The sequence below is a fragment of the Aulonocara sp. 'chitande type north' Nkhata Bay genome, linkage group LG1 (genome assembly GCF_057382095.1).
Source record: "Aulonocara sp. 'chitande type north' Nkhata Bay isolate Kocher_YH1m ecotype deep benthic linkage group LG1, A_spYH_male_GT1.1, whole genome shotgun sequence".
In the NCBI taxonomy this organism is placed as follows: domain Eukaryota; kingdom Metazoa; phylum Chordata; class Actinopteri; order Cichliformes; family Cichlidae; genus Aulonocara; species Aulonocara sp. 'chitande type north' Nkhata Bay.
The window spans coordinates 26,003,148-26,028,998 of record NC_141344.1 but is presented as its reverse complement, the minus strand read 5'-3'; the positions used below and the strand labels follow the sequence as shown (position 1 = coordinate 26,028,998).

The window sequence follows — 25,851 nt, the reverse complement described above, 5'->3', positions numbered from 1 at the left end:
GTTGCTCGGTCTGGTTCTTGGTCTTTGGGTTTTGCTTGCAAACTCTTTTTGTTTTAACTTCTTTTGCCTGTCACACCCGCAAACAGACACACACTTATAATAGACAGCAGCCGATTTGAGCAGTTAGGGCGGCTTGTTGAGTGATACTCGGTGCTAGGGCTGGGCCATATTATACCGTTCACGGTAATACCGGTATAATGTTAGGCAACGATAGGAAAATGAAATATCGCGATAGAATATGAGTAAAACGCGCATGCGCAGTGCCTTTGTTTTCATACGCACATGGCCGATTGTTGAGTGAAACAGATGAACCAGAATTGGTTTGTAAAAATGGTGCAACTTCAGTGATGTGGAACTGGTTTGGTGTTTGTCCGTCAGATACACGACAAAGCACATTTTTTTGCAGAACATGCAAGCGGCCGTCGTTATTGTCATATTTGTCGGACTAAGATGCTCTTAAATCTGGGAGTAATCTGGGTCCTAAACTCCGTCTCTTCTGGTCAAACACTGCAGCATCACTAAGAGTTAAAAACTGTCTAAATTCTTTCATCTTTAATAAAACGATCAGCATTGCTGCTTTACCAGGTGTAACTATGAAGTTTAACTTCCAGGCATCCATGAAAACAAAATGCATTACATTTAACGGAGTTAGAAGCTAGCAGGAAGCTAGCGGAAGTTAGCTCGCTAGTTTCGCTAGTTACCTAAGCATGATATTGCATGTTCTGACTGAGAGATTTCTGAAAAAAATCAAACGTACAGCTCTGCTATCACTTCCAACATAAATGAAGACAGGAAACTAAACAGCAGTGACGTTTGTAGGGTTATTGAAGTTGGGCTAGCTGGTATATAATTATGTGCTACGTGATCGCTAGCGACACAGCTATGTTAGCATAACATAAACAGTGAAGCTGGAGGACGAACACTAACACTTTTCCACTTATAAAAGTTAACGTTAAGGTTCCTCATGGTTAGAGACAAATGCAATCGCATGGCAGGATGCTGTAAAAGGACCAATCTTCAGTCAGGAGAACAACTGAGATAATCCATCCACAATACGAGGTCAGTCATTAATATACTGCAACAACATGGGAATAGAGCCGCTGCCAGAGAATTCAACATTAATGAATCAATGGTACAGAAGTGGAGGAAGCAAGAAGAATGAGTTTAATAAAGTTTGATTTATCTGACTGCTTTGTTTCGCTTAATGTGCCTTATAATCCCGTGCACCTTATGGTCCGAAAAATGCGTACTGCACACTGCAGTTTAATGTTGCAAAGCACCTCTTTTTAACTTCAGTGGATATTATACATGGTTATGCTCAGTATATGTCAGCCCATTTCTACTGGAAATGCCTTTTGGTTAAACTTTCAGCAAGGAATTTGCATTTGCACTGTTACATTTTTATAAAGCTTTAATGTACATAAAAACCAGCTTCTTGTTTAAGTGAAAATAAATGATAGGTTGTCTTTTTTGCGCTAGTAATGTTGTGGAGTTGTATTTTGTCTCGCATCAATTATATCGTCAGTTATATCGTTATCGCAAATTTTCAAATATATATCGTGATAAATATTTTTGGCCATATCGCCCTGCTCTACTCGGTGCTGAGTTTGAAGTTGAAAGCAGTTGAAAGCTCAACCACTCTACTTCAGCTTGCAGCTTCAAAAACCGCCTGTCAGCAACATAAATGCTGTTTACTACTACGTACTGCTAAAAAGCATGTCTGCATTAGTAGAACTATGGATGTATGTGTAGTGAAAATGGAAAAGCTGTTCTGGTTATGGCCCTGGGGAATCTTTAATCAGTAACGCAACGATTCAGCTACACTGAGATGGCTCTCCAAAAATACTGTTCAAGCTTTGTTTTCTAGTTTTGTTTCATGCAGTCTAAACAATGAGCCTCAGGTTGAAAGTACTTAAAATGAGGGCTCTACAGTGCATTTTAATGTTAGTCCTGCACTGTTTTAAAGTGGTTCTGTAGATTGTACATTTTCAGATTCACCAAAACATCAGGCTTTTGCGTCAATTTTTTTCTCTCTCTCTTAGAATCCATTATATCAAAGGTGCTTATACAGTGACTGTGTGTGCGCTGGGGCTGTTTGTGGCTTGCATGCTCTACTCTTTCTCATTTATGGCATAGCAGGTTAGCAGACTAATAAAAGGATGTCAGTGGATTTTGACCTCCACAAATATTTCAATTGTTCTTCTTCCAAAATATCTTAGATCTGTCTCTGACTCCTCTGCACCAAAGAGACATTCAGGCCCCACTGCTCATAAAAATCACTCACACATAAATGCACAGAATAAGAAATCAAGTGCAAAGTGGTCAGTGAGAGAAAAGAAACATTTCCTACTGTCATTTCCTAAGTCTTGAGTTGTATACGGCTGACGTAAGCCTCTTCTGTTTTGAAACACATTTCTGTGTGTTTTCTTTAAAGTGAAGGATCCGATAAAAGCCAGTTTTCTCCTGAAGCATACTGTATCCCTGATTCACATATAGTCTGCCTCATCTTGAGTACTCTGTGGCTGGAGTGATGACACTCTATTGTTGCATTAAGGCAGATGACCTGTGGTGACATATGCAAGGCCTTATTTGCACGTACTGTGTAGAGATCCATCATAGTTCTTAGTTCTTCTCCTTGCTTTTTGCCCCGTGCAGAGCACCTTCACTGAGACATGTTGGTTCTATTTAGTATTTCTATTGTTGGATAGCAGCATTAAGTAAGTGTCTCCTGTTTGTATTATCCAAAGTACCCAGTGTCCAAAGTATATGGATCTAATTATGTGTTAGATTCTGTTTCTCTCGTAGGATAAATAATATAAAGTTCCTAGGTTTTCATGCATATACCCTTTTGTGTGAGGTTGCTTCTTCACAAAAGCCTGCAGATTGCAAAGCTAAGAAAAGATGAGATTCCTTTTTTGTTTTGCTTTTGTCTTGCCCTCCCTTGCTCCTTTCTCAGTTACCGCATCATCACAGGGCTTTAATCATTTCTATTAACAGACTGCCTGTCTGGCCTCTTTCCTCGTCTGAATGCTGCCCACACCTTCTTCAGGCGATTTTGGTTGCCTGGTAATGCACTGAGCTTTCAGGAGAAAAGGATTTAGAGTCAGATTATAATTGTTTATTCACTTTTTTTTTATATGTAGCCACACTAATCATACTGGGTGTATGGATCATTTTTAGATTTCTCATTAGTTAATACACTGACAGAGCCAGCCAGAATTTCTGTAAAAGAGCTCGGACGCAGCACCATCTAGGGGCAACTGTCTATTTTTATTTTGTTTCAATTATTATGGTTCAATTATTATCAGTAAAACTTTCTACATAACTAATTCTGTATCTGCACTCACTGAAAACTTTATTAGGTACACCTTAGAAAAACTGGGTTGGAGTGATCAGAACTGTCTTAGTTCTTCATAACATAGATTAAACAAGGTCCATGTTGACATTCCACCATCACACAGTTGCTTCAGTTTGTTGGCTGCACATCCTTGATGAGAATCTCCTGTTCATCACATCCCAAAGGTGCTCTACTGGATTAAGATCTGGTGAATATGGAGGCCAAGAAAATGTGCCAAGAGCAACCTGAACCGTTTATAAAGGCAGGATAGATCTGTGCTTTCATGTTGTGGATGTCTAATTCTGACCCTACTGAGTGTTGCCTGAGACCAGGCAATGTTTTTCTAATCTTCTATTGTCCAACTGTGGTAAGCGAGGGTCAGTTGAAGCAGTTGTTGCTTTTCTGCATGTCTTGGTTGTAACAAGTGATTATTTGAGTTCTTGTTAGCTTGAAACAGTTGTGGCACTTTCCTTTGACCTCTTGCATTACTGAGGCTATTTCACTGAGAGAATTACTGGATATTTTGTTTATTCCAACCATTTTTTGTAAACCTGAGAGATGGTTGTGTCTTAAAATCCCAGCAGATCAGCAGTTTTTGACACCAACCTGACTAACCGTGCCACATTCAAAACCACTTTAATCACCTTTCTTCCCCATTCTGATGTGGTGGCCATGTCTACATCTCTAAATGCATTAAGTTGCTGCCATGTGACTTAATATTTTTGTGTTCTCTGAGGTAGTGCTTTGATTGTGTGATCCTGTGAAAATAACACGTTAAATTCATTTCAAAGACCAGCAGCACTGATGCTTGCTGCAGAAATTCCAACATTAACCATAATTTTATTACTAGCTTTAGCCACCACCTGCTAACTTAATAATAACCTAACAGACAGCTAATGTGGCTACTTGGTAGCTGCTAAAAGTTAAACAGTCAATGTGTGTGCTAGCCACTAGATTACCATTTATAATAACTATTGAACACTTTAATGTCGTTGAAGGGGGAGTCTTCAAGTTTTCAAAAAAAGTATTGGCAGGTGCCATGTGCCCATCTGTGTGCAGGATGCTGTGTGAGGGCCAAGACAGCACTGTTAGTATCAGTACTGTTGAAAATGAGAATCTAATCTGATAGTAAGTTTTAATGTTGATTAGTATCTGAGTAGTAGGTACAGGATTGAAAATGAATTAACAAAGTAGCTCCTTTTCTATAGTAATCACAGCAATTGGCCTATGATTTATGCATAGGAGAGTTGTTTCAGGATTTAAAAAAATAATAATCATTAGTGTCCCATAAGGTGTCACTTCCTAATAACCATTTTAACTCTTCCAGAAGTCAGAGATAGGAATATTTTTCCTCCACATTGCTACAGTTCTCCTCAAAGATACATTAATTCATACTTAAAGAGCCTTCTGCCTTTTTTACTGTCCATAAAAACAGGATGATTTCTTTAAAAGAATTGCAGAGCAGTTGCTTTGTGAAGGCGGCTCTGATGGAGATATTATTAGTCACAATCTACTTTTGAAGCAAGAGTTTTAAATGTCTGCTCCTTTAAAGCTTTTGACTGACCGCAGGTATCATTGCAGGCATACAAGTAAGAGATAAAAGAAGGAAGAAAGAAAATTAAAATCCAAAAATCGATAAAGTGAAAATGCATTCAGGACAATCTAAAACACGCGACGAGTAAAAAGTACTCTTTAGCTGCGGTGTTACTGAAGTGCACTCAGTCTTCTTTCTCAATTATAAGTAACAGGTTGAAAAGTGCCACCTGCCTTTTCCTCTCAGCACGCTGAAAGCATAAGCTGGTAATTTGTACATTTCACGAGTGTGGACATTCACATGTTTACACATACACTCTGTTAAACTTCAAATGAAAAGCACAACTTCAGTAATGCAAACTTTGTAGAATATTAGGAGTCAAGATGTCTGAGAGAACATGTGTGTGAATCCAAGATGGTAGGTTCCCATCAGGAAATGGGTTTATGCTCTAAAGTCAGAGGAAAGCTTAACTACATTGAAGTCTTTCTCTTTTTTTTCTTTTCATAAAGCATGTATTAGGATCAAGGGAAATTTGAAACTACTTAAAATTAAGCAGCTTATGCCTTTTTGTCAAGTGGGGTCTAATCGGGGTAATTTAAGCCATATGCTATATTCAGTCACTAGCTTAAAGTGTCAGCCATGACCAACTTAGCAGAAAGTTAGGCTTCACGTTCCACTGCTTTCCAACCTGCATGATCCATGCACCTGTTGATAAGACTAAAGTCAAAGGATTAATAGAATAGAAAGATATTAACTCAATCAGCCACACCTTCATGCATTCAGGGTGTGCAGTACTGCTGTATCTGTTGCTATGTAATGCACAGAAGTCACACTTACCGAGTAAATGTAAAGCCTTGTGTTCAAAAATGCTGGTGACACAATGTTTTGAAAATTTAAATCGTGTATTTAATTGTGAACAGTGCAAAGAGATAAGACTGCGTTATCTCTATGAGCCACGGTCGCCCCGTGGCTCAGGGGGTTGGGAATCGCATCTGTAACCGGAAGGTCGCCGGTTCGATCCCTGGGCTCTCTGTCCTGGTCGTTGTGTCCTTGGGCAAGACACTTTACCCTACTTGCCTACTGGTGTTGGCCAGAGGGGCCGATGGCACAATATGGCAGCCTCGCTTCTGTCAGTCTGCCCCAGGGCAGCTGTGGCTACAACTGTAGCTTACCTCCACCAGTGTATGAATGTGAGAGTGAATGAATAGTGGCATTGTAAAGCGCTTTGGGTGCCTTGAAAAGCGCTATATAAATCCAATCTATTATTATTATTATTATTATTATTATTATTATTATTATCTTGAATACCAGCTGCTGTTGTTTCAACAGTTACAGTAGGTAGGTGGGGTGTTTGTGTGGTTTTTTTTTTTTTTTGGTTTTTTTTTTGTTTCAGGTTGTACCAGATATTTTCAGTGGGTGATACTTTTGGACTCTAGACAGTCCAGACTAGTTCCTGAAGTTTTTAACTACTGAGCCTCGCTGTTGTAATATGTGAAATATGAAATATGCTAGATGCTACTCTTATTTTGAAAATGCAGCAGTTTACATTTTGGTCTTTACTATGGCCTGCTTTACTAACTAACTAATTCTAATTCTGTGTAAAGTTAAAATGATTTGAAAATAACTGGATTCAGTGTTTAGTTTCCTGAAATGTTGAAGGACAAAACTTTGGGAAATACGATTCCATATTTGGACTCTTGATGCGACTTCTCCGTAATACTGACTGCACGATGATGGCTGATTGAGTATTTCAACATCAAGTATCACAACACCGAGTATTAACATAGCAGTCATTTGCTTTCACTACAGTTTGTGTGACGGCAAGGGTATTGTATTTTAATGTTAGGTTGTTTACCGCAAGCACACGACCGTGAGGAAAACAGAATAACGAGCAGTTATGTATTAAACATACTTTCACTTGATGCTTATATTTTGTCATTGTTTATTCCCACAGTGTTTTGGGCACAGTGTGAACCCATAATAAGTCTGCTTTGCGATCGAGCTGGCTTCTCTTTCATTTTCCCTGTTATTTTGTTATTGTGCGTTGTTTTTCTGATTCTTCCAGTGCTTGAAAATAATAATGCATTTGATTGTACCTTTAATTGAGTTGTCCTCACATGTGCTTTTATGAGTGTATGTATGCGCGTCTGAAAATATGTGGGTGTGTGTCAGTGTCTGCAGAGAATCTGGAAAAGAGCCTCAGGCAGATGGAGAGGCAGCTGCTGCAGCTGGAGAGAGACCTGGAGACTTTCTCCTCCTCCGATGACCCCAACGACATGTTTCTTACCAAAATGGCTATATCCTTTACACGTGTATGCATAGGCTCATCTCTGTGGGCCATCATGCAGTGAGTTACAGTAATGAACTCTTCACAAAGACAGAAGAATATCACTGAATGTGAATTTTATATCTTTACAGTAAGTCACAGTGGTGCTGTGTAGGCTGGTTATGGAGCAGGTTTCAGGTTTAATTAACAAGTTAAACCTAACATCAGGAAAAATGGTAAAGACTTCTCAGATATTTAACATGTGGTGTGTCTTATTAAATGATATGACCTGTGTGAAACGTGGTTAAAAATTTTTTGGCTCAACTTCACCTACTTTCAGTGAGTACAAAGATGTGGACAAGTCTTTTGTAGTATAAATAACTTTATTTATTGCTTCTATGTACATCTGTAAATGAGGCATCGCGTGCTTTAAAGTGAAATGGCAGATGTGGACACTATACGGACAGAGGTATTAGGCTATTTACATATTATACGTACAGCAGTTATTATGACTGTATATGCATCTAGTTTGCAGTCTAAATTCATATAAATTTGACCCACACTTTCTGGGAAGGCTTTCTATGGAAGTCATTGCCTGGTTATTCAGAATAGCACTGGTAAGGTGAGAGGCGGATGTTGAAACTCATCTGACCACATCTGACTTTATAAACCTTACTTGTGCATCGTGGCATAGTCACCCTGGAAAATAAAAGGGCCTTTTCCAAACTGCTCCCACAAAGTTGGATGCACAGAATTGTCCCAAATGTCTTAATAAGATAAATGTTAAGATTTCCCTTCACTGGATATATAGCTATCCTATTTAAAAGGTCTGTGATATGTTTTATGGTGACCCATGATGAAGACCATAAGCCAAAAACCTTTGGTCATGGAGTAAATTTGTTCTTTATACTACAAGTATTTATATACTTTTGAGATCACACAAGATGCAAGGAATGGGGTGAAATGGAGGCAAATGATCCTCTCAGCCAAAAGGAGGAGGAAAAAAAAGGTAATAATATGCTTTTAAGTAGAAAGGGAGAGAAGAATATACAGTCCTCCCACCCATCCTCTCTTGGTTTCCAGTGATGTGCACAAGTGATGAGTGGCATCCCATTCTGCAGTCAAGTTTTGTACCAGTACCCCTCTTAGCTGCTTTTGAAGTGTACTTAAGACTGAGGCTATCTTCAAAATCAAGAGAGAAGCTAAAGAATGTGAATTATGTTGCGTTTGACTTTCTGTCTTTTGTTTTCAAAAGCCACAAATGTGTAATTTCTTTTTACCATTTGTCTGCCCACGTGGGAAATTGAAGTCCATTGCTGACATCGGTCTACATTTTGTTTGACAGCAGTGTAAATGATTCATTGTCTTCTGAGGTAGTTCTAGAGGATCAGGTTGACAGGTATGTCTCAGGCCAGGTGAGTAAGTATGTGTTCAATAATACACCTTGCACCCAGCCTCCTTCATGTAGTTTTGATCAATAGCCTAGGGGTTGGGGCACTGATGGCTTGTGCTGTAGTAGTTAGCAAAGAACTTGAGTGCAACACAGTAAGGTTCACTGAGAATGGATCTGACAGCTCTGTTTTTTCTACTTTGCTTTTCAATTCCTGATGTCTTAGCACTGATTAAAAACTATGAAAACTCTGAACTCTCTTTTGGTAAAAATGGAAAAACTGGAGGTAAAGTGTAATGTAGACGAATAACACAGGTTATTGATGAGGCGTCTGGTGTCAAAATAAGACCCTAGACACACAGTACAGTGGTCCCTCGCTATAACACAGTTCACCTTTCGCAGCCTCGCTGTTTCGCAGATTTTTTGTGTGCAATTTTGCATGCTGTTTTTTGTTTGTTTTTTTTGACAGCTCATTGAGTTCTGCATCCTGATCGAATGTAGACCATTGTCAGTCAATGTCTTCCATGCCGTGTCTCCTGTACAGTACAGACTGCATCAAGCTTGTCAAATTTACATAAATCTTTGATCACTAGCAGTGTGACTCTAAAGTAAGTTTTTAAGTTTTTCCCCAACAAACACAACAATGTCAACAAAACTTTTCGCACCACCAAAGGCACTTGCGGTACCAACCAAAAGGCAGAGGAAGATGCTAACCATCGCACAGAAAGTTGGACTTCTGGACATGGAAGGTAGAAGTTACTGTATTTTTCTGACCATAAGGCGCACCAGATTATAAGGCGCAATAAGCAAAACAAAACAGTCAGATAAGTCAAACTTTATTCAACTCATTCTTCTTGCTTCCTCCACTTCCGTACCATTGATTCATTAATGTTGAATTCTCTCGCAGCTGCTCTATTCCCATGTTCTGTACCTGGAAACAGGGTTTGATCTTTGGTTTCATTCTATAATACTGGACTTATTTTTCTATGAAGGTTTGAACTTTGAGAGAGTTTAAACAAGAGAGAAAAGTGTGAAAATGTTCATGCCTGTCTGAGAAAAGTGTATAAAGTGTGTAGTGAGGAGGGTTTTATGGCCTTAAAACATCTATAATAATTGTAAAAAATTAAGCTGGCTACTTCACGGATTTCACGTGTCGCGGGTTATTTTTAGAACCTAACTCCTGTGATAAACGAGGGACCACTGTAAACCAAAAATGTTAACTAGATGAATGTTACACAATTTTTTATTTTTTATACATTATCATGTGAGAGTAACAAACATTAGCTACTGCTTGGAAATGAACTCTGAGCATTGCAAGGTGAAATATTGACTGGTCGTTAAAGTTACTGCCACATTGTGACTAACAAAATCCAAAATAGAACTCCAATTTAAATTTTTTATGCTACGCTGTATGTAAGGCCTTCCTCTCAGCCATGATGGCACCTTTCTAGATCTCCAAGCAGCAATTTCCATAGGGACTAATGCACTTCCATACCATCAGACTTTTGGAATGAGCTGATAACAAGTGGGATGATCCCTCTCCTCTCTAGTCCAGAGTATACATGTTTACTAAACTTTCAAATTCCAATTTGTCTGACCACAGAACAGTTTTCCACTTTTCCTCAGTCCATTTTATGAGTTTTGCCCCAGAGAAGACTGTGGCTGCTTCTTTGGATGTTAGAACTTTTACTGAACTTTTGGATGGCACAATGAATGATGTTCACAGACTGATTTCTGAAAGTGTTCCTGAGCTGCACTAATTTGACAGAATCGTGCTTGTTTTTAATGCAGTGCTGACAGAGGGCCCAAAGATCACAGGAATCCAGTATTGCTTTTCTACCTTGTCCCTTTTGTAGAGAAATTTCTCCAGATTCTTAGAATCTAGTGAATCTTTTGATATTATGTATTGTAGATGATGTAGGTGATGAGGCACGTCCACAATTATTTTCCTTCTTATTCAGAAACCAAGTGCTTTAGTAATTTGGCTTAAGGTTTTTAACCAACATTAGTAAGCAGTTTTATAATGAAGCTTTTTAATTACATTTACACTTCCCTCCGTCCTGCATCCCTTAACTGCTTATGTTAAGAAGACTTGTATTTCAAATGAAGCAAAACTGATTACAGTAGATTTGCAGGCATACAGGAGATAACATTTCTAAAAGTACTTTTGACAAGCAAATATTTATATTTATTTATTATTTAAAAAGTTTTATTGCTAAGCCTTTTGAAAAATGAACCAGTCATGTTAGCACTGCAGATCAGCAAATTCTCCGGTAACCAGCTAAACACGAGAATCTCAGGGTGTCACATTGGTGACATTGAAAATCCCATTTTCACTTCATGTGCCACTTGAGTTTACATTTACTGTGTGATTGGTCTAGTGTTACACTTCTAAATGTGAGCTAAGCTTGTAGAGGTGGTAGATTAGAAAATGAGAGAAGCAGAAGGAGAATGATCAAATGAAGACAGGCAGAATGAAAAGTGATGGGATGGGAGAGATGGGTGCTTTTGAGAATGAGCTGCAGTGGACCATTGCTTTCTCTGGAATAGGGAAGAAGTCAGGAGAGTGGGAACAGATATTTCACACCCCACGATACTTATCAACCACAGCTCTCAGCTATTTTTCTTTTTCTTTTTCTCTTGCTTTCCGTCAGTTGCTCAGACTTTCCTCATGCCTCTTTCCCCCAGCCCCTGGCTTGGAAAGATATTACTGACAAGTCAATCTGGGAGGAGTGCCTATTGAACAGCATTTACCCAGCTGTGAATAGGTAGTCCCATCCCCAGCCAGATTCAACTGAGGCCAAACCTCAAATAGGTCCATCAATTGAGCTATAATGAAGGGGCACAATAGGAGCCAGAGAGGCTGTCCACACACTTGTGCAATACCACACACATGGCACACTTGCTTCTGAGACAACAGTGTTATAGTCATTAGCAGGACATATGTCTAAGGACATAAGAAGAAATTATTCATACAGTTTAAAACAGATTAAATCATTTTTTAATCTCAGATTCTATTTTGTCATACAACAAAAGATTTGAATTTCACTTGACAAGGTCATCATGTACGATAATAGACAGCGACGATTATGATTTATGGAATATGGAAAGGGAATAAAACTGTAGCATAAATATATTTTGAACAGCCAATTCACGGTTACTAAATTTTTGCATTGAGTGAATAGTGAGTTTGTGTGTGTGTGTGGTGACAGCACTGTATGCCCTGCTGGTGGGCTTGATGCGTTTTAGTACTTTGACTCTTCCCCCCTCCCCTCCCCTCCACCACCTCTCCAGCACATGTTGACACAACCATTACCCATTTGTCCTCATCCACACGAACGTAGCAAAGCTGTCCTGCGGTTCAGATAGGAGGGCCTTGTATTGCTCTTTCATCTTAAAGTCAAGTCAGACTTGTATTTGCAGTATTTGCTAGGTCAGACTGTTGAAGACATAACCATTTTGTGTAAAGCCCAACTCTTGCACTCTTCAAGCATTTTAGAGTGCAAAGACTTGTTGCCTTAAAAATCCTAAGAAGAGTAATACTGTGCTTGCTGCAGCATTTGGAAGTGAGCCAGAGTCAAGAGCAGAGTTAAATGCAAACACATCTATTTAACTGTGTTTACACTAACTTGGAAACTTTTTCAGTAAGCAATATTCTCATTAGTTAGGCTTTGAAAAAACTGGTGGGCAGGGTTAACGTTAAAGTACAATGAACTTTAAGTGCAGCAAAAATGGAGTAGTGTAAAATGCACACACTTTGACCTGACTGAGAGCTCTTAATGCAAACGTTGGTTTATTGGCATTTTATTTCCAACTTAATTTCTTTGCAAAAACAAGAGGGAATGGCTCTCACTTTTGTTGTCAAGTTGGAGATGCTCTCATCAGCCTTTAATGGATACTTGTTGTGAAATGTAACAATGACCTTGACCACAACCCTCACAGCTTCAGCAAAGTTGCACGGGAGCAGTATGACAAGCTGGTGATCATGCACGGCAACATGGAGACGCTGTATCAGAACCTGCTGGAGTACTTTGCTATTGATCCTAAGAAGACTTCTGTGGAGGAGCTGTTCACTGATCTCAGCAACTTCCGTTCAATGTTCACTGTGAGTACATGGTGCAATCCTTCATTTTATATTTATTTTTTTAATATCTTGAGTTGGAGACATTTGCATATTGAATAATGTTTTGACTTTTCATTAAACCTGTCCTGCTATTAAAGCCACACAGGGATTAGCACAATATTTGTGTTACAGGAACTTATATGTCTTAATGAGAAATGAATGACTCAGCCTGTCTCATATTAAGATGTGCTTTTTTTTTTTTTTTTTTTTTTGAATGGATTTATTTACCATTTAGTACAATGTTACATTAAGAGAAATACTGCAGTGCTACTTCATATCAGCTGGTGTTTTAATGCTATTTAAGAGTGTTTCATTTATGGGTGCATTTTCATTTTGCCTCTTGTTAATATATTTTAAGAAATGACAGAATTGCTAATGCTAAAACTGTGATAGATAAAAAATAGCTCTAACCATAAAGCTACTTATGATGTTGCACTCATTAGTTGCCCAACATCCATGAAAAATACAAGCAAAAAGGCAAACCACAAAATAAGTGAAAGATTTGCCAGAGTTTTATTTCAGGTTTGAGAGGGGGAAAAGACCTTGAAAATAGGGGTTATTATTTATCTTTTTATTCACTGCCTGTTTTATTACAGAACTTCTACTTCATTCTGTGTCCTGTGGTAAAATACAAAGCAGAACAGTGCCAGTCCTGTGTAGTCCAGTCCCACCCGGACATTTATGTCATCCCTGAGCTCTGTGCCCTTATCAGTCTGGTGCTACCGTGAGCTCTGGAGCTGCAGAGACCCACTGTGTTTAATCAGCAGGATTAGTGGCACAAGCCACTGGGCGCGACAGATAATAGTAGCTAATTAGCCTACTAAAGTTATTGCCCTGCCCCTAACTTAACATCTACCACACACACAAATGGATTTCATGCCTTTTTGCTTTTTTTTCCCCCCTCCCTCCCTGCATAGTGATTACTTATGCTTTCGTTTTTTCTTGTAGCCTGCTACTTTTTTTGTTGTTGTTGTTTTCCATTTATGCACTCTTCAGGCAGAGTGGCCGTGGGGTTTTATCAGTATCCTTCTTAGATCAGAATTGACAGAAACTTTAATGAAGCTTCAGCTGCAGTACAAATGCAGCTGCTTTCTTATGGATCATTCTTTGGAAGGAAGGTACGTCAAGATGTGTAGCAACAGAATAATAATATATCCCTGCACATATGATGCAATTACTGTAGGATATGTGAACAGCACAAAATTTATGTTGCTCTGGCTATTGAGCTTGGCTTGTACTGTCATTTTTTTCACCCACTTGTCATTTTGCATTTCTATAGCGACGGGGTGTGTGACTGCTGCCCGACCGGCACCTTTGCTATAAAAGAGAATGGGTGTCAGAGCACAAGGGTGCCAATGTTGCAGTGTATGTGAAAGACTCTTTGGCCCTTTAGAGAGCCCAAATTTTTTCCTAGGTACCCTGTTTATTTTTATTGATGCAGGACTAACGTGTGCTGTTATCCATGGCGCATTTAAATAACTAGAGTTGCCAGAACTGAGGCTAAATGATGTCGATCTATTCTGTATTCTGTGCATTACTATTGCCTAGTAATAAAAACAGATTTTAACATTGTGTTCTTAAAGCTAAACTGTTGCTGAAATCCCTTTTATTTGAAGCCTATGGTTCAGTTTTGAGTTTTGTAGTAGCTTTTATGTTCTGACCAAACATAACAGTTAATGATGCTGCCAGTGAAAGGTGAAGAAGCCAAGTGTTATAAAGGCTAGCATTATATGGTCAAAACTCCCAAGATAGCTATTTATTCCCCTGCGATAGGTCAGGGCGTTAGCAGCTTACACTCTCAGCAATTCGTTGAAATGGTCACATCACGGAGACACATCTTAGGAAAAGCCAAGGCTAGGTCAACGAACGTAGGCATACAGTAAATCTAAGCATTGTAACCTCTCGGTCAGATCTGTGTCAGCATTTACCCTGCCGTGCCGAGGCCCATGCTAATAGGTGCGTGCTGTCTCTAGACCACTGCCTGGGGCAAACTGAGCCTTGAACTGTGTGTATCTTGTTGGCAGAATGTGTGTGTATGTTTGTTTGTGCGCATATGTCATTCTGCTTTGGCATTTTTTTTTTTTTTAATAGGAAAAGCTGCTTAGTTATTTCACACACAAAGATGTGCACACACAATTGTGCACACACATGCAGCATGCCCAGTCACCCGTAAGAAGGAGACACAGGGCGAGGCCGCACATCTGACAGGAATCCAATTGAGCGTGTCTAATGGCGGACATCCAGGAGAGAAGGAGGGCGAAGCAGACCTGCAGTGATGAAGGAGAGCAGTAGACAATTTTACAGAGCTGGTTCTCCCTCTCTTTATTCCTCTACATCACTAGGTCTCTCGCTATTACAGTAACATATATAATTTTTTTTTCAATCAAAAGATCTCTGAAAGTCTGTGTTACCTCAGTTCATATTACAATGTTACATTTCAGCACGAAGATAATTTTTAATTTTACATTTAAAAACAAATAAAAATTGTCTTACTTGTGCTTGAAGTTAACATTTTATTCCATTCAGCTGATGTCCCCACTGACATTTTAATTCTTATTTTCCTAATTGTCTCTGCGATTTAGTAAGACAGCATAGCTTCTTCATGCTGGCTGTAATCATAACAATTTTTGTTTTAATAAGGGTGTTTTTGCTGTAATAATCTTTAGCTGCTCATTTCTGTTTTGTTTGTGAAGTTTAAAAGCCATCTTTTTTTTTTTATATATATAACAGACCCACTTATAGTATTGACCTGTTACTGACTCATCATTGTTTTCTTGAATGGTTGGTAGCTTTGAAAGATCTCGATTTAAATAAGAGGTTTTTTTTACGCTTCTACATCCTTCCTCAGTGGATCTGCATAATCATATCATTGTAATCCCCTGCCACTTTTCATAATGAACAGGGGCAAAAAAAGAGTATTTGTACTTTTGTACATTCCTTAAAAAAATGAATGTCTCCCATCATCCTCAGCTGTAGTTTGTGCCTTTTTAATAATTGGCAAAGGTTAGCCAGTTAACACATAAAAGAAACCAAACTGTGCATGTTTAAAATATCCCTCTAAACATCATAATATGATAACATGGATGACCCAACATTTATTGTTTCATTCAGAGCCCCACTGTACCAAAGTACAATTTTACATCAAGGCACAACCATGGGTGTAGACTATTATTTAAAGGGGGGAAAAAAGTCTGTACTGTGTACTGGTATTTGCACTTATCATTATTCAGTTGCCATTTATGTCTGTTGTTCTATATATACACACACACACACATACACACACACACACACACACACACACACACACACACACACACACACACACACACACACACACACACATACATATATATATAAATTTAAAAATTTGTTGTATTTGTGAAGTTAGTTTTAATGTGTAATTTATATATCAAATGCATATATGTTCAAAGAAAAATAGTCCCATCTGTTAGACTGTAAGTGATACTAATTTCATAAATGACTAAACTGTATAGGGCTATTCAGATTCTGAGCAGCAGCAACTCTGTTTGATTGCTTTAGCACAAGTATATTTACTTTGTTTTAGTAAGTGAAATTGCCCTTTACATGGAAGAGTTTTGATGAAATTTACATTAGGCATCAGTCATAGCTTGTAACCTGGGATCATTTAATTGTTCCTTACTAAAAATATGCTGCACATTGGTAATCTTGTTCTTCTCTTTTCTTTTTCCTCATTCTTTCTGTCCTTAATTTACCAGATGCCCATTAAGAATATAGTCATTTGTGAATTGTTGGTTGCTATAAGCAACTCACAGTCATTCCATCAAATCAAAGTTCATTTTGTCAAGTAGTTGGTTTCATTTAAAAATAGTTATAAAAAGAGAGCTCTGAGTGCTTCACAGACATTTGGTATTCATCTCACCCTCTCTTATTCTTCAATACTCTCTTCTCCTGAATTTCTATAAGCCTGTCGAGTGGTACTTATCAATGTTTTTAGCTGCTATTGTCTACTTATGTGGGTGAGTTTAGTCAAATGTGTTCTAAACCCTTCCCATAATTTTTTTTCTCGCTGTATTTGCAACACTTTATCATAACTATTGTAAAAAGATAAATTGATGAAAATATACAATTTACTTATACTAACTGCAACAAACAACAAAACTTGATGTTGATTGCTACTGGACAATTAACTAAGTTGTCTGAGAACGCTTCCATCAAAGTTTACATCTCCTTAGTGTTTGGATTTCTTTTATACATTAAAACAGATTTTAGATTTAACAGAATGCTTCAGTTATTGTCTATTATTACCTGTGATTAATACACTATTTGGACAGAAGTATGGCGCAATCTACACATTAATGTTAGAGGAGTGACTTGGCCGTTGAAACCAATTGCATGAAGGTCCAGGCACTCAGTTTTTATGCTGAAGCTTGTAACTGCCTCAACTCAGTCAGCAGAAAGATGTCGATCTTTTGCACTATGCGCTTCGGCACTCATACAAAATCCCTGTTTTGCATTGTTACGTTGTCTGCCACTATTGTTATGTTGTTTCCTAAACACTTCTACTTTGCAATAATGCCACTTAGACTTGATTGTGGATTATCTAGGATGGAAGTAATTGACTCGTTGCAGTGGTGGCATCTTACCACACTTGAATTCAAGTGAACCGTTTTGAATCGCCCAATCTTTCACAAATATTTGTAAAGACAGACTGCATGGCTAGTTGCCTGATTTTATCTTCCCAACAGTCCAGAGGACCACTAAAACTCTTCAACCATTCTGTCAACGACAATGATGTGGGTGTTTTGGTTTGTGTGGGATTGTGATGAAATGTCAAGTTAATCAATGTTAAATTACCTGTTGCTGTCGACAGTAACTTTGCTGTTTTACATTAAGATTATGACTTAATATTGTCATGAGCAAGCCACCTTCACCCTTCAAACCCAAACTCAGTACAGGGAAAAAACAACAAAACAAGCTGAGTGGGCTTAGACACTTTGTCCATTGTGTGTTTTTCCTAAGTTATAACCAACTACAATTACTTTTTATAAATAAGAAAAAACAAAATCTCAAGTTTGTCCAGTGGAAGATTAATGCAATAAGGGGCAAACGTGGAGCATTTACTATATAGGATTGCAGTAGTGTTTATATGTAGTTTTATATAGTTAAATTTAGCCATGCAAAAAAATAAAGGATTAAAGCACAGGCTAACAGTGATGAAACCATACCACTGTGTCAGTACTGTGTGCAGTTACAACCCTATTATTAGTAATATACACTTTATTTATTCAATTGAAAATTTCTCTGAGCATCAACAAGACCTTTGAAACAATCAAATATACTGAAATGTTTTGAATTCAAGTTCACCATATAATTTCCAACTATAGTCACTTGTATGCCGACATAATAAGATGTTGTCAGTGGGTTTCAATAAGTGATTGCCCCTCTTTGGTGTGCCACTGTAGTTTTCCCCATACTACACAGTTCTTGTAGTGTCTGTGTATGTGTTTTTGTGTGTATACATTTATGTTGGTTTGATATTACTATTCTATCACTGACCTGCCCATCAAGCTGAGCTGTGTAGAAAACCCAAGTGGAGGGGGGTTTGAGGGGGAGAACTTGGGTGTTTGATGAAAGCCTAGACTCCCTTGCTTTAAGTGACTGGCTATTGATCAGGATGGCAATCGTGCTAGCACTCTATTAAATCATAAGCAGTCTGTCTCTCGGCTGTGGCGTTATTGAGCTATTGACAAAATTGGAGGAGTTTAACAACAGGGACTACAGAGCCTGCAGTTACAATAGTTGATGCATACCAGATGTCCTTATAGACGGATTCTCCCTAGAGAGACTGATTCAAATGAATAACATAAGTTTGGAAGTTTGGCTACATCAGCATGTTTAAATGTCAGTAACATTTAGTGACATTTGAAAGACTCAAGACCAAATATTGATTTTAAACAACCACCAGTGTTTACTTGTATGAACTGTACTGTACATAGGTTATTCATGTTTAAAGGCCTCCAGCGAATAATATTTGATCCTGCAAATTCCAATAAAATTCTCTTAGGACAGAAAAATATAATACTTAGGAGCAGAAATATTCTGGAGTACAAGAAGTACTGTACAGCAAACAAACTAAAACTATTGCTATGTCCATGTGGTTGATCAACATAGATATTTGTGTTTGTTGTTCACTTAAACTTGCAAATGAATTAGCTTGAAATCACTAAGCGTGTATACTTAACAAAAAAAAAAAATTGTAAACCTCTTTGCTAAAGATTTGATGCTCCAGTTAGCAATCTGGTTACTGATAATATGTGCTCTTCTTAAGATGGATTCATTGCTGTTACCAAAGACTCAGTCACAACTTTACCAAACGTTTTAAAACAGATTATAGACAGCCCCAAAAAGCTATAAATGGAGAGCCAGGTTATTAGAAATACATCACTCTATGTTAAACTGTTATTTTAGTCACAATAAAACATTGTAAACTCTTTGACATGTTTTCTAACTTTTATGCCTGCTCAATGTAAGAAAGTAGCTGCAGTTATTCCATAACAAACTAACATGAACAGGTTATTCTTGTGTAACCATAAACACTTTTTTTAAAGAAACTTCCGTTTTTGTTTATGTTTATTTAACACTGCAACCCGCACAGAATCCCTTGTAAGCTTTGCTCAGTATCTGTTGTACAGCCAGTTAATGTTGAATTGTGTTATGTTTGGTTTACATTTCTATCACACTCGCCTGCTGTGACGTGACTAGATAAAGTATTTTCATTTTGAGCATACCACAGTGGCCAGATGTCTGCTGAAAGTTCAATCTGTATATGTTAAAACAATACTGGAAGAATTTACCTTTCAAAAATGTTTTTACACTCTGCAGTAAGGTAATGCTGTCTGTATGTGATGAAAAAGACAAATTATAGGGAAAAAATGTAAAGCAAAATCAAATTCTACGTTGCTACAACTCAAAGTCAAAGAACAGAATTGCTTGTAATCATCATCTTCTCTTGATTCCTTGATCATTGATGCATCAATCTCATCAATCTAGTCTCTGAATTCAGTGATATGAAGTTCGTTTTTTTTTTTTTTTTTTTTTTTTTTTTGTCTCAGAAGACTTGAATCACAGTGCAGCTAAGAAGCTTCACCTGACTTTAGTGGTGCCTGATAAAGATTTCATCAGGGTTTGACTGCTGCCTCCCTCTTTGACAGGCTTAGCACTATTGTAATTAACCCCACTTAGCAGTCCATCATGTTTTCTTTTTTTTTTTTCTCCTCCCCTCACATTTTCTCTGTCTCTGCCCTGCAGCAAGCACTGAAAGAGAACTTCAGGCAGAGGGAGACGGAGGAGAAACAGAGGAGAGCGCGGGCAGCAAAGGAGAAGGCAGAGCGTGAAAAGCGGGAGAGACAGCAGAAGAAGAGGAGGTTGCTGGAAGTCAATGCAGGTAAAGACTGCATAATTTGCTTTGCCTGTCAACTCTTGCAACAATAAAACCCTTTCACAGAGCCGTGTGCTGAATCAATCTAGGGTCAAGCGGTGTAAGAGATCACTCAAAGACAACGAATCTCATTTATAACATACAGCCCAAATTTTAATGGATTAGAATTGACAGCTATTTTCTCACAATTCAGTTTTCAACACTATAAAAATAAAACCCCCACATCTGTAGAGAAAATCTGTCATCTCATTTTGATTGATGGATGTAGTTAAGTAATGTTTAAAATAATATCCATTATGTGATATTAAAGCGTGTCATAAGGCTTTTATTTTAAACTGTCACTCTGTCCATATCACTCATGTTGAAATTACAGTCTTAACTTTATTTCAAACCAATTAAGCCATCAAATGTAGCTGACCCGTGCATTATTAAACCACTATTACATAGTAACACAAATTTGAGACATGAGCTTTATTGTGTTGCTTTATTTTCATTTGTGCCCTTGTAGACAGTGTTTTTTTGTTGTTGTTGTTTTGTTTTTTTTTACAATATTACAAGGATTACAGAAGTTCACTTTTTAACTAACCTATCTTGAGAGGTCAGAAACATTTGACAGGATTCAGAGTATTACTACAACACAGCACTTTCAACTCTTCTTGTTGAAACAGTGTTTGTAACCTTAGCATATCCAGTCTTTCTGAGCAAGACAAGTAACAAAAAATAATTTCCCCCAGGGATCAATAAAGTATTCTGATTCTGATTCTGATTATTATGCCAGTGCCTTTTAAAGGAGATGCTACAAACTGCCAAAATTAAATGAAATCCTTCTTTATGTTTCAAGATAACTAGGTCATAAACTAGGACACACAAAAAGGTGGTATCTTTTTGGTTCTCAAAAAAAGAGAAAAGCAGCCAAATGCAGCAGAATAAGAATTACTCTACAAAGGAAAAAATCGTTTCTTCTGATTTCTGCCCAGAATTTAGCAGAATGCTTTTTGCTCACATGTAAAAATAAATATAGCCTTTTTATTTTTTTAACACTTTTCAGACAAGTGCTAAATTAGAGTAAAGAATCTGATTTGGAGAAATTATTTTTTTTAAAACAAAAAAGACAGTCACTCCTATTGCAGTATCAGAGAAGCTTGCGCTCATGCTTTATTTGACATATTAATAAAAAATGAGTGCATAGTAGGTTCAACAATAATACCACATGCACCATATATCAGTTTATATGTGTAAAACAAGGAAACTATTTTGAATTATTTGGGTGATGGGGCAAGTTTCACAAGCCTAATCTTGTTCAGTTTGTGACTTGAGTGAGTACTGCCCTGTGCAGTATCACTTAAGTGTCATGTGATTGCATTATCTGTCAATAAATGCATTATTTCAAAGTAGTGTATTTCCTCTTTTAAAAAAAAAAGCAAATGCTTTAAAACACATCCATCAGAGCAGAAACTCAGTGCACTAAAAGTGAATAAACTGACACATGAATGAGAAATTAAATTCAACGCTCAGTTGAATTGCATGAACATGGTCATAAAATCCATGTGAATAGTTACGTGTTTGCGCCTTGCTTTGATAACTTGAAAAAAATCATTGTGAGACTTCAGAAAGATGGAAAAGGATAAAAAGAAGATTGGTGACCCTCAAAAAATCAACTGAAATATATTTGCTGCAGTAATCAGGAGGTATAGAAGAAGCCATAGTACTACCAATCAGAGCTCTAGCGTTTGCCCTGCTAAAATGACGATATTGACAGTGTGTCACAATCTTTCTGAGACAGACAAGTGCTTCAGACTTGAAACAGGGGTCATCATTGAAAATCTGATTTTCTGTGACAGCTTAGACCATAGGTGTCAAACTCTGGCCCGCGGGCCAAATTTGGACCGCAGCCTAATTAAATTTGGCCCATGAAGCCATACAAAATTACTATTAGAGCTGGCCTGCATGTACTGCTAATACTACAATTCCCAGAATGCTCTGTTGGTGTTTTGGTGCATCAGTCATGACAGGACCCATTAGCACCCTCTCCTCTGTTGACCATAGTCATAGCAACCATGCAAATACTGCCATGCTACCTATCCCAAAATGGCAAAAAGAAAGGCAGAAAACAGGAGCTTTCTGGACAGGTGGGAGAATATGAGGAAAATTTTATAAATGATAAAATGATAACATTTAATTCAGAAGGCTGCAAATACATTTTTTATTTAAGAAATGAATTCCACTGATGTGTTATTTAATTGCAATATTAAGTTATATATATTGTTTAGTATTAAGTTATGTTTGTTCCATATTCAGTTTTTCAGCAAAACTTGTTTGAGTGCATAAGAAACGATTCCTTGTTATATTTGGAGGAAGATTTTTTTTTTCAATGAATATTAATGACTTTGATCCAGTTTTGTATTTTGGCCCACTGTGTATTTGAGTTTGACACCCCTGGCTTAGACCATGGCTGTCAAAAATAAGGCCTGGGGGCCAGAATGGGCTCAGCAAAGACTCCAGTATGACCCAGTGAAAGGCTTTGGAAAAAGTGCAATGAGGGCATGGATTGTGAACTTTCTAACTGTAGTTTTACAGATTTTAAAGACCTCCACCATTGCCACTCATACTGCATCAAATAGTTTTGCAATAGATACGCAATTAAATGAAATGACAAAATGAAGTACCAGAACCTTTTACTTTACACATGTATTGTGCAGAAAATGGAGATGTATTGTTGAAACTGCACTTTGTTTTCTTATATTATGATATTTCATGGATGACCTGTTTAGTTAAATGTCCTTACAATGACAGAAAGAGTTTTTTCACCGGTCTGGCCCACAATTTAAACTTAGTTTGAAATCCCTGACTTAAACAGTGCAAAGGATAGACCATAATGATAACCCCCACTTAAAAGAAGAAGAAAAAAGTCTTGTTCACATATTAGGCATTTGGCACATATGCAAGATAAAACTAAAATAAATTTGTGTAATTCAGATGACGTCCAACATATTTGCCATTAACCTTGCAAGGGCTTCTAGAGTGCATGGTTCCTACAATGAAGCATAGAGGTGGGAATGTGATGATAGGGACATGTTGACATTTATAGATTGCACCATGAATGCGTGTTTATGTAAGACAAAATATTTTCTGACAGCATGCCTCCCACTCTCCAGTAGTCTGGTACAAGAATGATATTCCAGCATGATAATACAGCAGACTGCCAAAATCAGAGAAAAAGAAAAAAGGTAAAACTATGACCTGGCTGGTGCATTTCCTGACTTGAATCCAACAGAACACCTTTGGAGTGTTTTTAAAGAGGAAGGTAGAGCAACAACCCCTCCAGCAAAGAACAGCTGGAAAAAATTATCTAAAGAGCGACAGAACATCTCTGGAAAAAAGTGTGCAGTGCTGTACAGTATCCTACATGCAGGAAAACATGGAGTCTGCAACCACAAATAAAGGAGGTGGACAAAGCTTGTGTTCAATTTGAAAATGAAGCAGTTACGTGACACTGTTTTAAGTCATTAGACTGTTAAGCGATACTGCGTGGGGTGTACAAACTATCCTATAAATGCAGCATCAGTGTTTACTTTGAGTGGTTACATGCTGTGAAGACAGAAGTTACTGTTAGTTAAACATTCCTCATTTATATTGATATTTTGCATTGACAAATGGGACCTGAATCTTATAAATCATTGTCTCCTTTCCAACTTTCAGTAAAAACTGAGAAGACAGCACCTAGCTGTCTAAAATGTTATTCTCAAGAGATACTACTGCGTCTTACACAGATGGAGGCTGTTACTCTGGCTTGTATCATACATTATCCGATACAGGCTGTAGTTTTATAAATCACTATTAAATATTTAAATTTGTATTGTTGCTGCATTTGATGAACATATTTTCTCTCAAGGGAAATTTATCTTACAGTTAGAAAGCAAAATCATAACAGACCTCCAAATGGGAGTAACACTGAAACTATCCCCAGTGAAAGAAGCTCATATCTGTCAACATAAATGCATTTTCAGAAAGTCATAATTAATTAATACTTGTCCACCCGATAGTCTTTTCTTTAACCACTTATTGGCTTCAGTTTGTATTTTAATTCAATTTTATAACACTAATACACTGCATTTGGTCTTTGACAAGGGGCACAGAGCAGTTATCTATTCTTTTGCCTGAACCTAAATAAGAAGAGAACAAGATTAAAATGTATCTATACGTTTTCCCTAGCAAGTGTTAGTGTCTAAAGATCGGATGAAACCTTCTCTTTCCATGAGCACAGAGCTCCTCAGATAAGATTTGAGAACATTTACACAACAGAACAGCAATAGAATGATTAATGAGTCATAATTGCAAATTTAGCAGACGTTTCACTTAAAAAACAGTATTTGTTACCTCATTCCCTCTTGTTGAGCTGTGCGTATCAGACCAAATTTGCATTATGAGCCATAATTGCAGGTAAGGCTGTTACAGTAGAGTCAACACAGCAGTGTAAACAGATATTTTGTTACTTATCTGAGAGCGACTTGCCAACAGTATGTGGCTGTTGTTCATTTTATCAAATGTCAAAATGCTAACAAATGTCAGCAGGCGGCTGTTCTCAGACAACAAAAAGCAGGCCTAGACAGACTGTATTTGAAGCTGTGTTTCTCCACAAAAGGACAAAAACTAGGTGCTGGTTTTCACTCGATGCACTTTTGCAGTTTTTCTGAAAGACTCAAAAAGTTGGTCGCTCACCCACCCCAGAGTTAATGAAGTCTGACATTACTGTAGAAAATGGGATCTTGGCAAGATAAATATGCATCAGTTGGCTAAATTATTGTTCCTTATGAGCCACCATGGCTGCATGTGTGTTTATGGCTAGGCCAATCATTGTGCTAGTGGACGTAGTTTAGCCATGCGTAGTAAAGTCTCTCCATGTCAGCCCTGCTCACTCAGTTGTTATGTTTCTGATTAAACCCATGACAGACATTTGTGGCATCATTGGGCAAAAAATTCTATAATAACCTTTGAGCATATTGTAATTCAAATTGTTGAACAAATGAAAGTCTGGTCAATATTACTGCCAATGTAAATGCACTCATGACAAGAACATTTAGCTGTGAGAGCAGAACCACAATTGTCACAGTTAATAAATACCAAACGAATTTCATAAAGACAATCTCCAATACAAAAACTCCCATTTTAGCATTCACTGTCTTCTTCAGTGGGAGAAAATGAAGGACCATTAAAGTTTAGACTGAATTTGAATGCTGGAGAACTTCAGCTTAAATGAGCAACAGCGTGTGCAGCAGAGGGAAGATGTGCCGTGTGTACACATGCTGCAATTTTTCTTGGTCTGACTAGTTGTTTTTCTGGAGGCACAGTAGCTCCTTCCACAATTTGGAGGTGCCAGCAGAAGCTGATTGTTTTCAGAGAATATCTGACTCTTGTACTCTTGCAAGGATATAGTGACAGCAAGTAAGACAAAAATCAAATCATTTTTAAAAAAGTTACCTACTGCATTTAGAATTTAATAAGCATCCAGTTTATGCCTTTGGTACATATGCAGTTTGCAGAGTTGTTTTAAATGCCGTCTGTGCTTTGTCAGATGTTATGTCTGCAGAATAATGTCCCAAAAAAAATCTGTATTTTATGGCTTCCTTTTACCAGTTATAGTTTTGTCAGAATGTTATTTTTTCCTATTTTGCATAACGTGATGACTGTAGAAGGTGTAATTACACTGGCCTGCTAAGTCATTGGTTGCTTGAAGTGAATATGAGAACTATGCAATTCTACAAAAATCTTCCAAGCCGCCTA

At 37.7% G+C, this 25,851-nt stretch overlaps 1 protein-coding gene across 3 annotated transcripts in view; it reads left to right on the top strand.

The window, feature by feature from the left end:
• LOC147339185 (protein diaphanous homolog 3-like) overlaps positions 1–25,851 on the top strand; it is a 168,195-nt gene that overhangs the window by 74,586 nt on the left and 67,758 nt on the right. For all 3 annotated transcript variants that reach the window (XM_086290379.1, XM_086290362.1, XM_086290370.1), the window contains 3 exons: positions 7,044–7,169; positions 12,469–12,632; positions 19,941–20,076. In XM_086290379.1, coding sequence (XP_086146505.1) covers positions 7,044–7,169; positions 12,469–12,632; positions 19,941–20,076 — 426 coding nt within the window. The remainder of the gene's footprint in view (positions 1–7,043; positions 7,170–12,468; positions 12,633–19,940; positions 20,077–25,851) is intronic.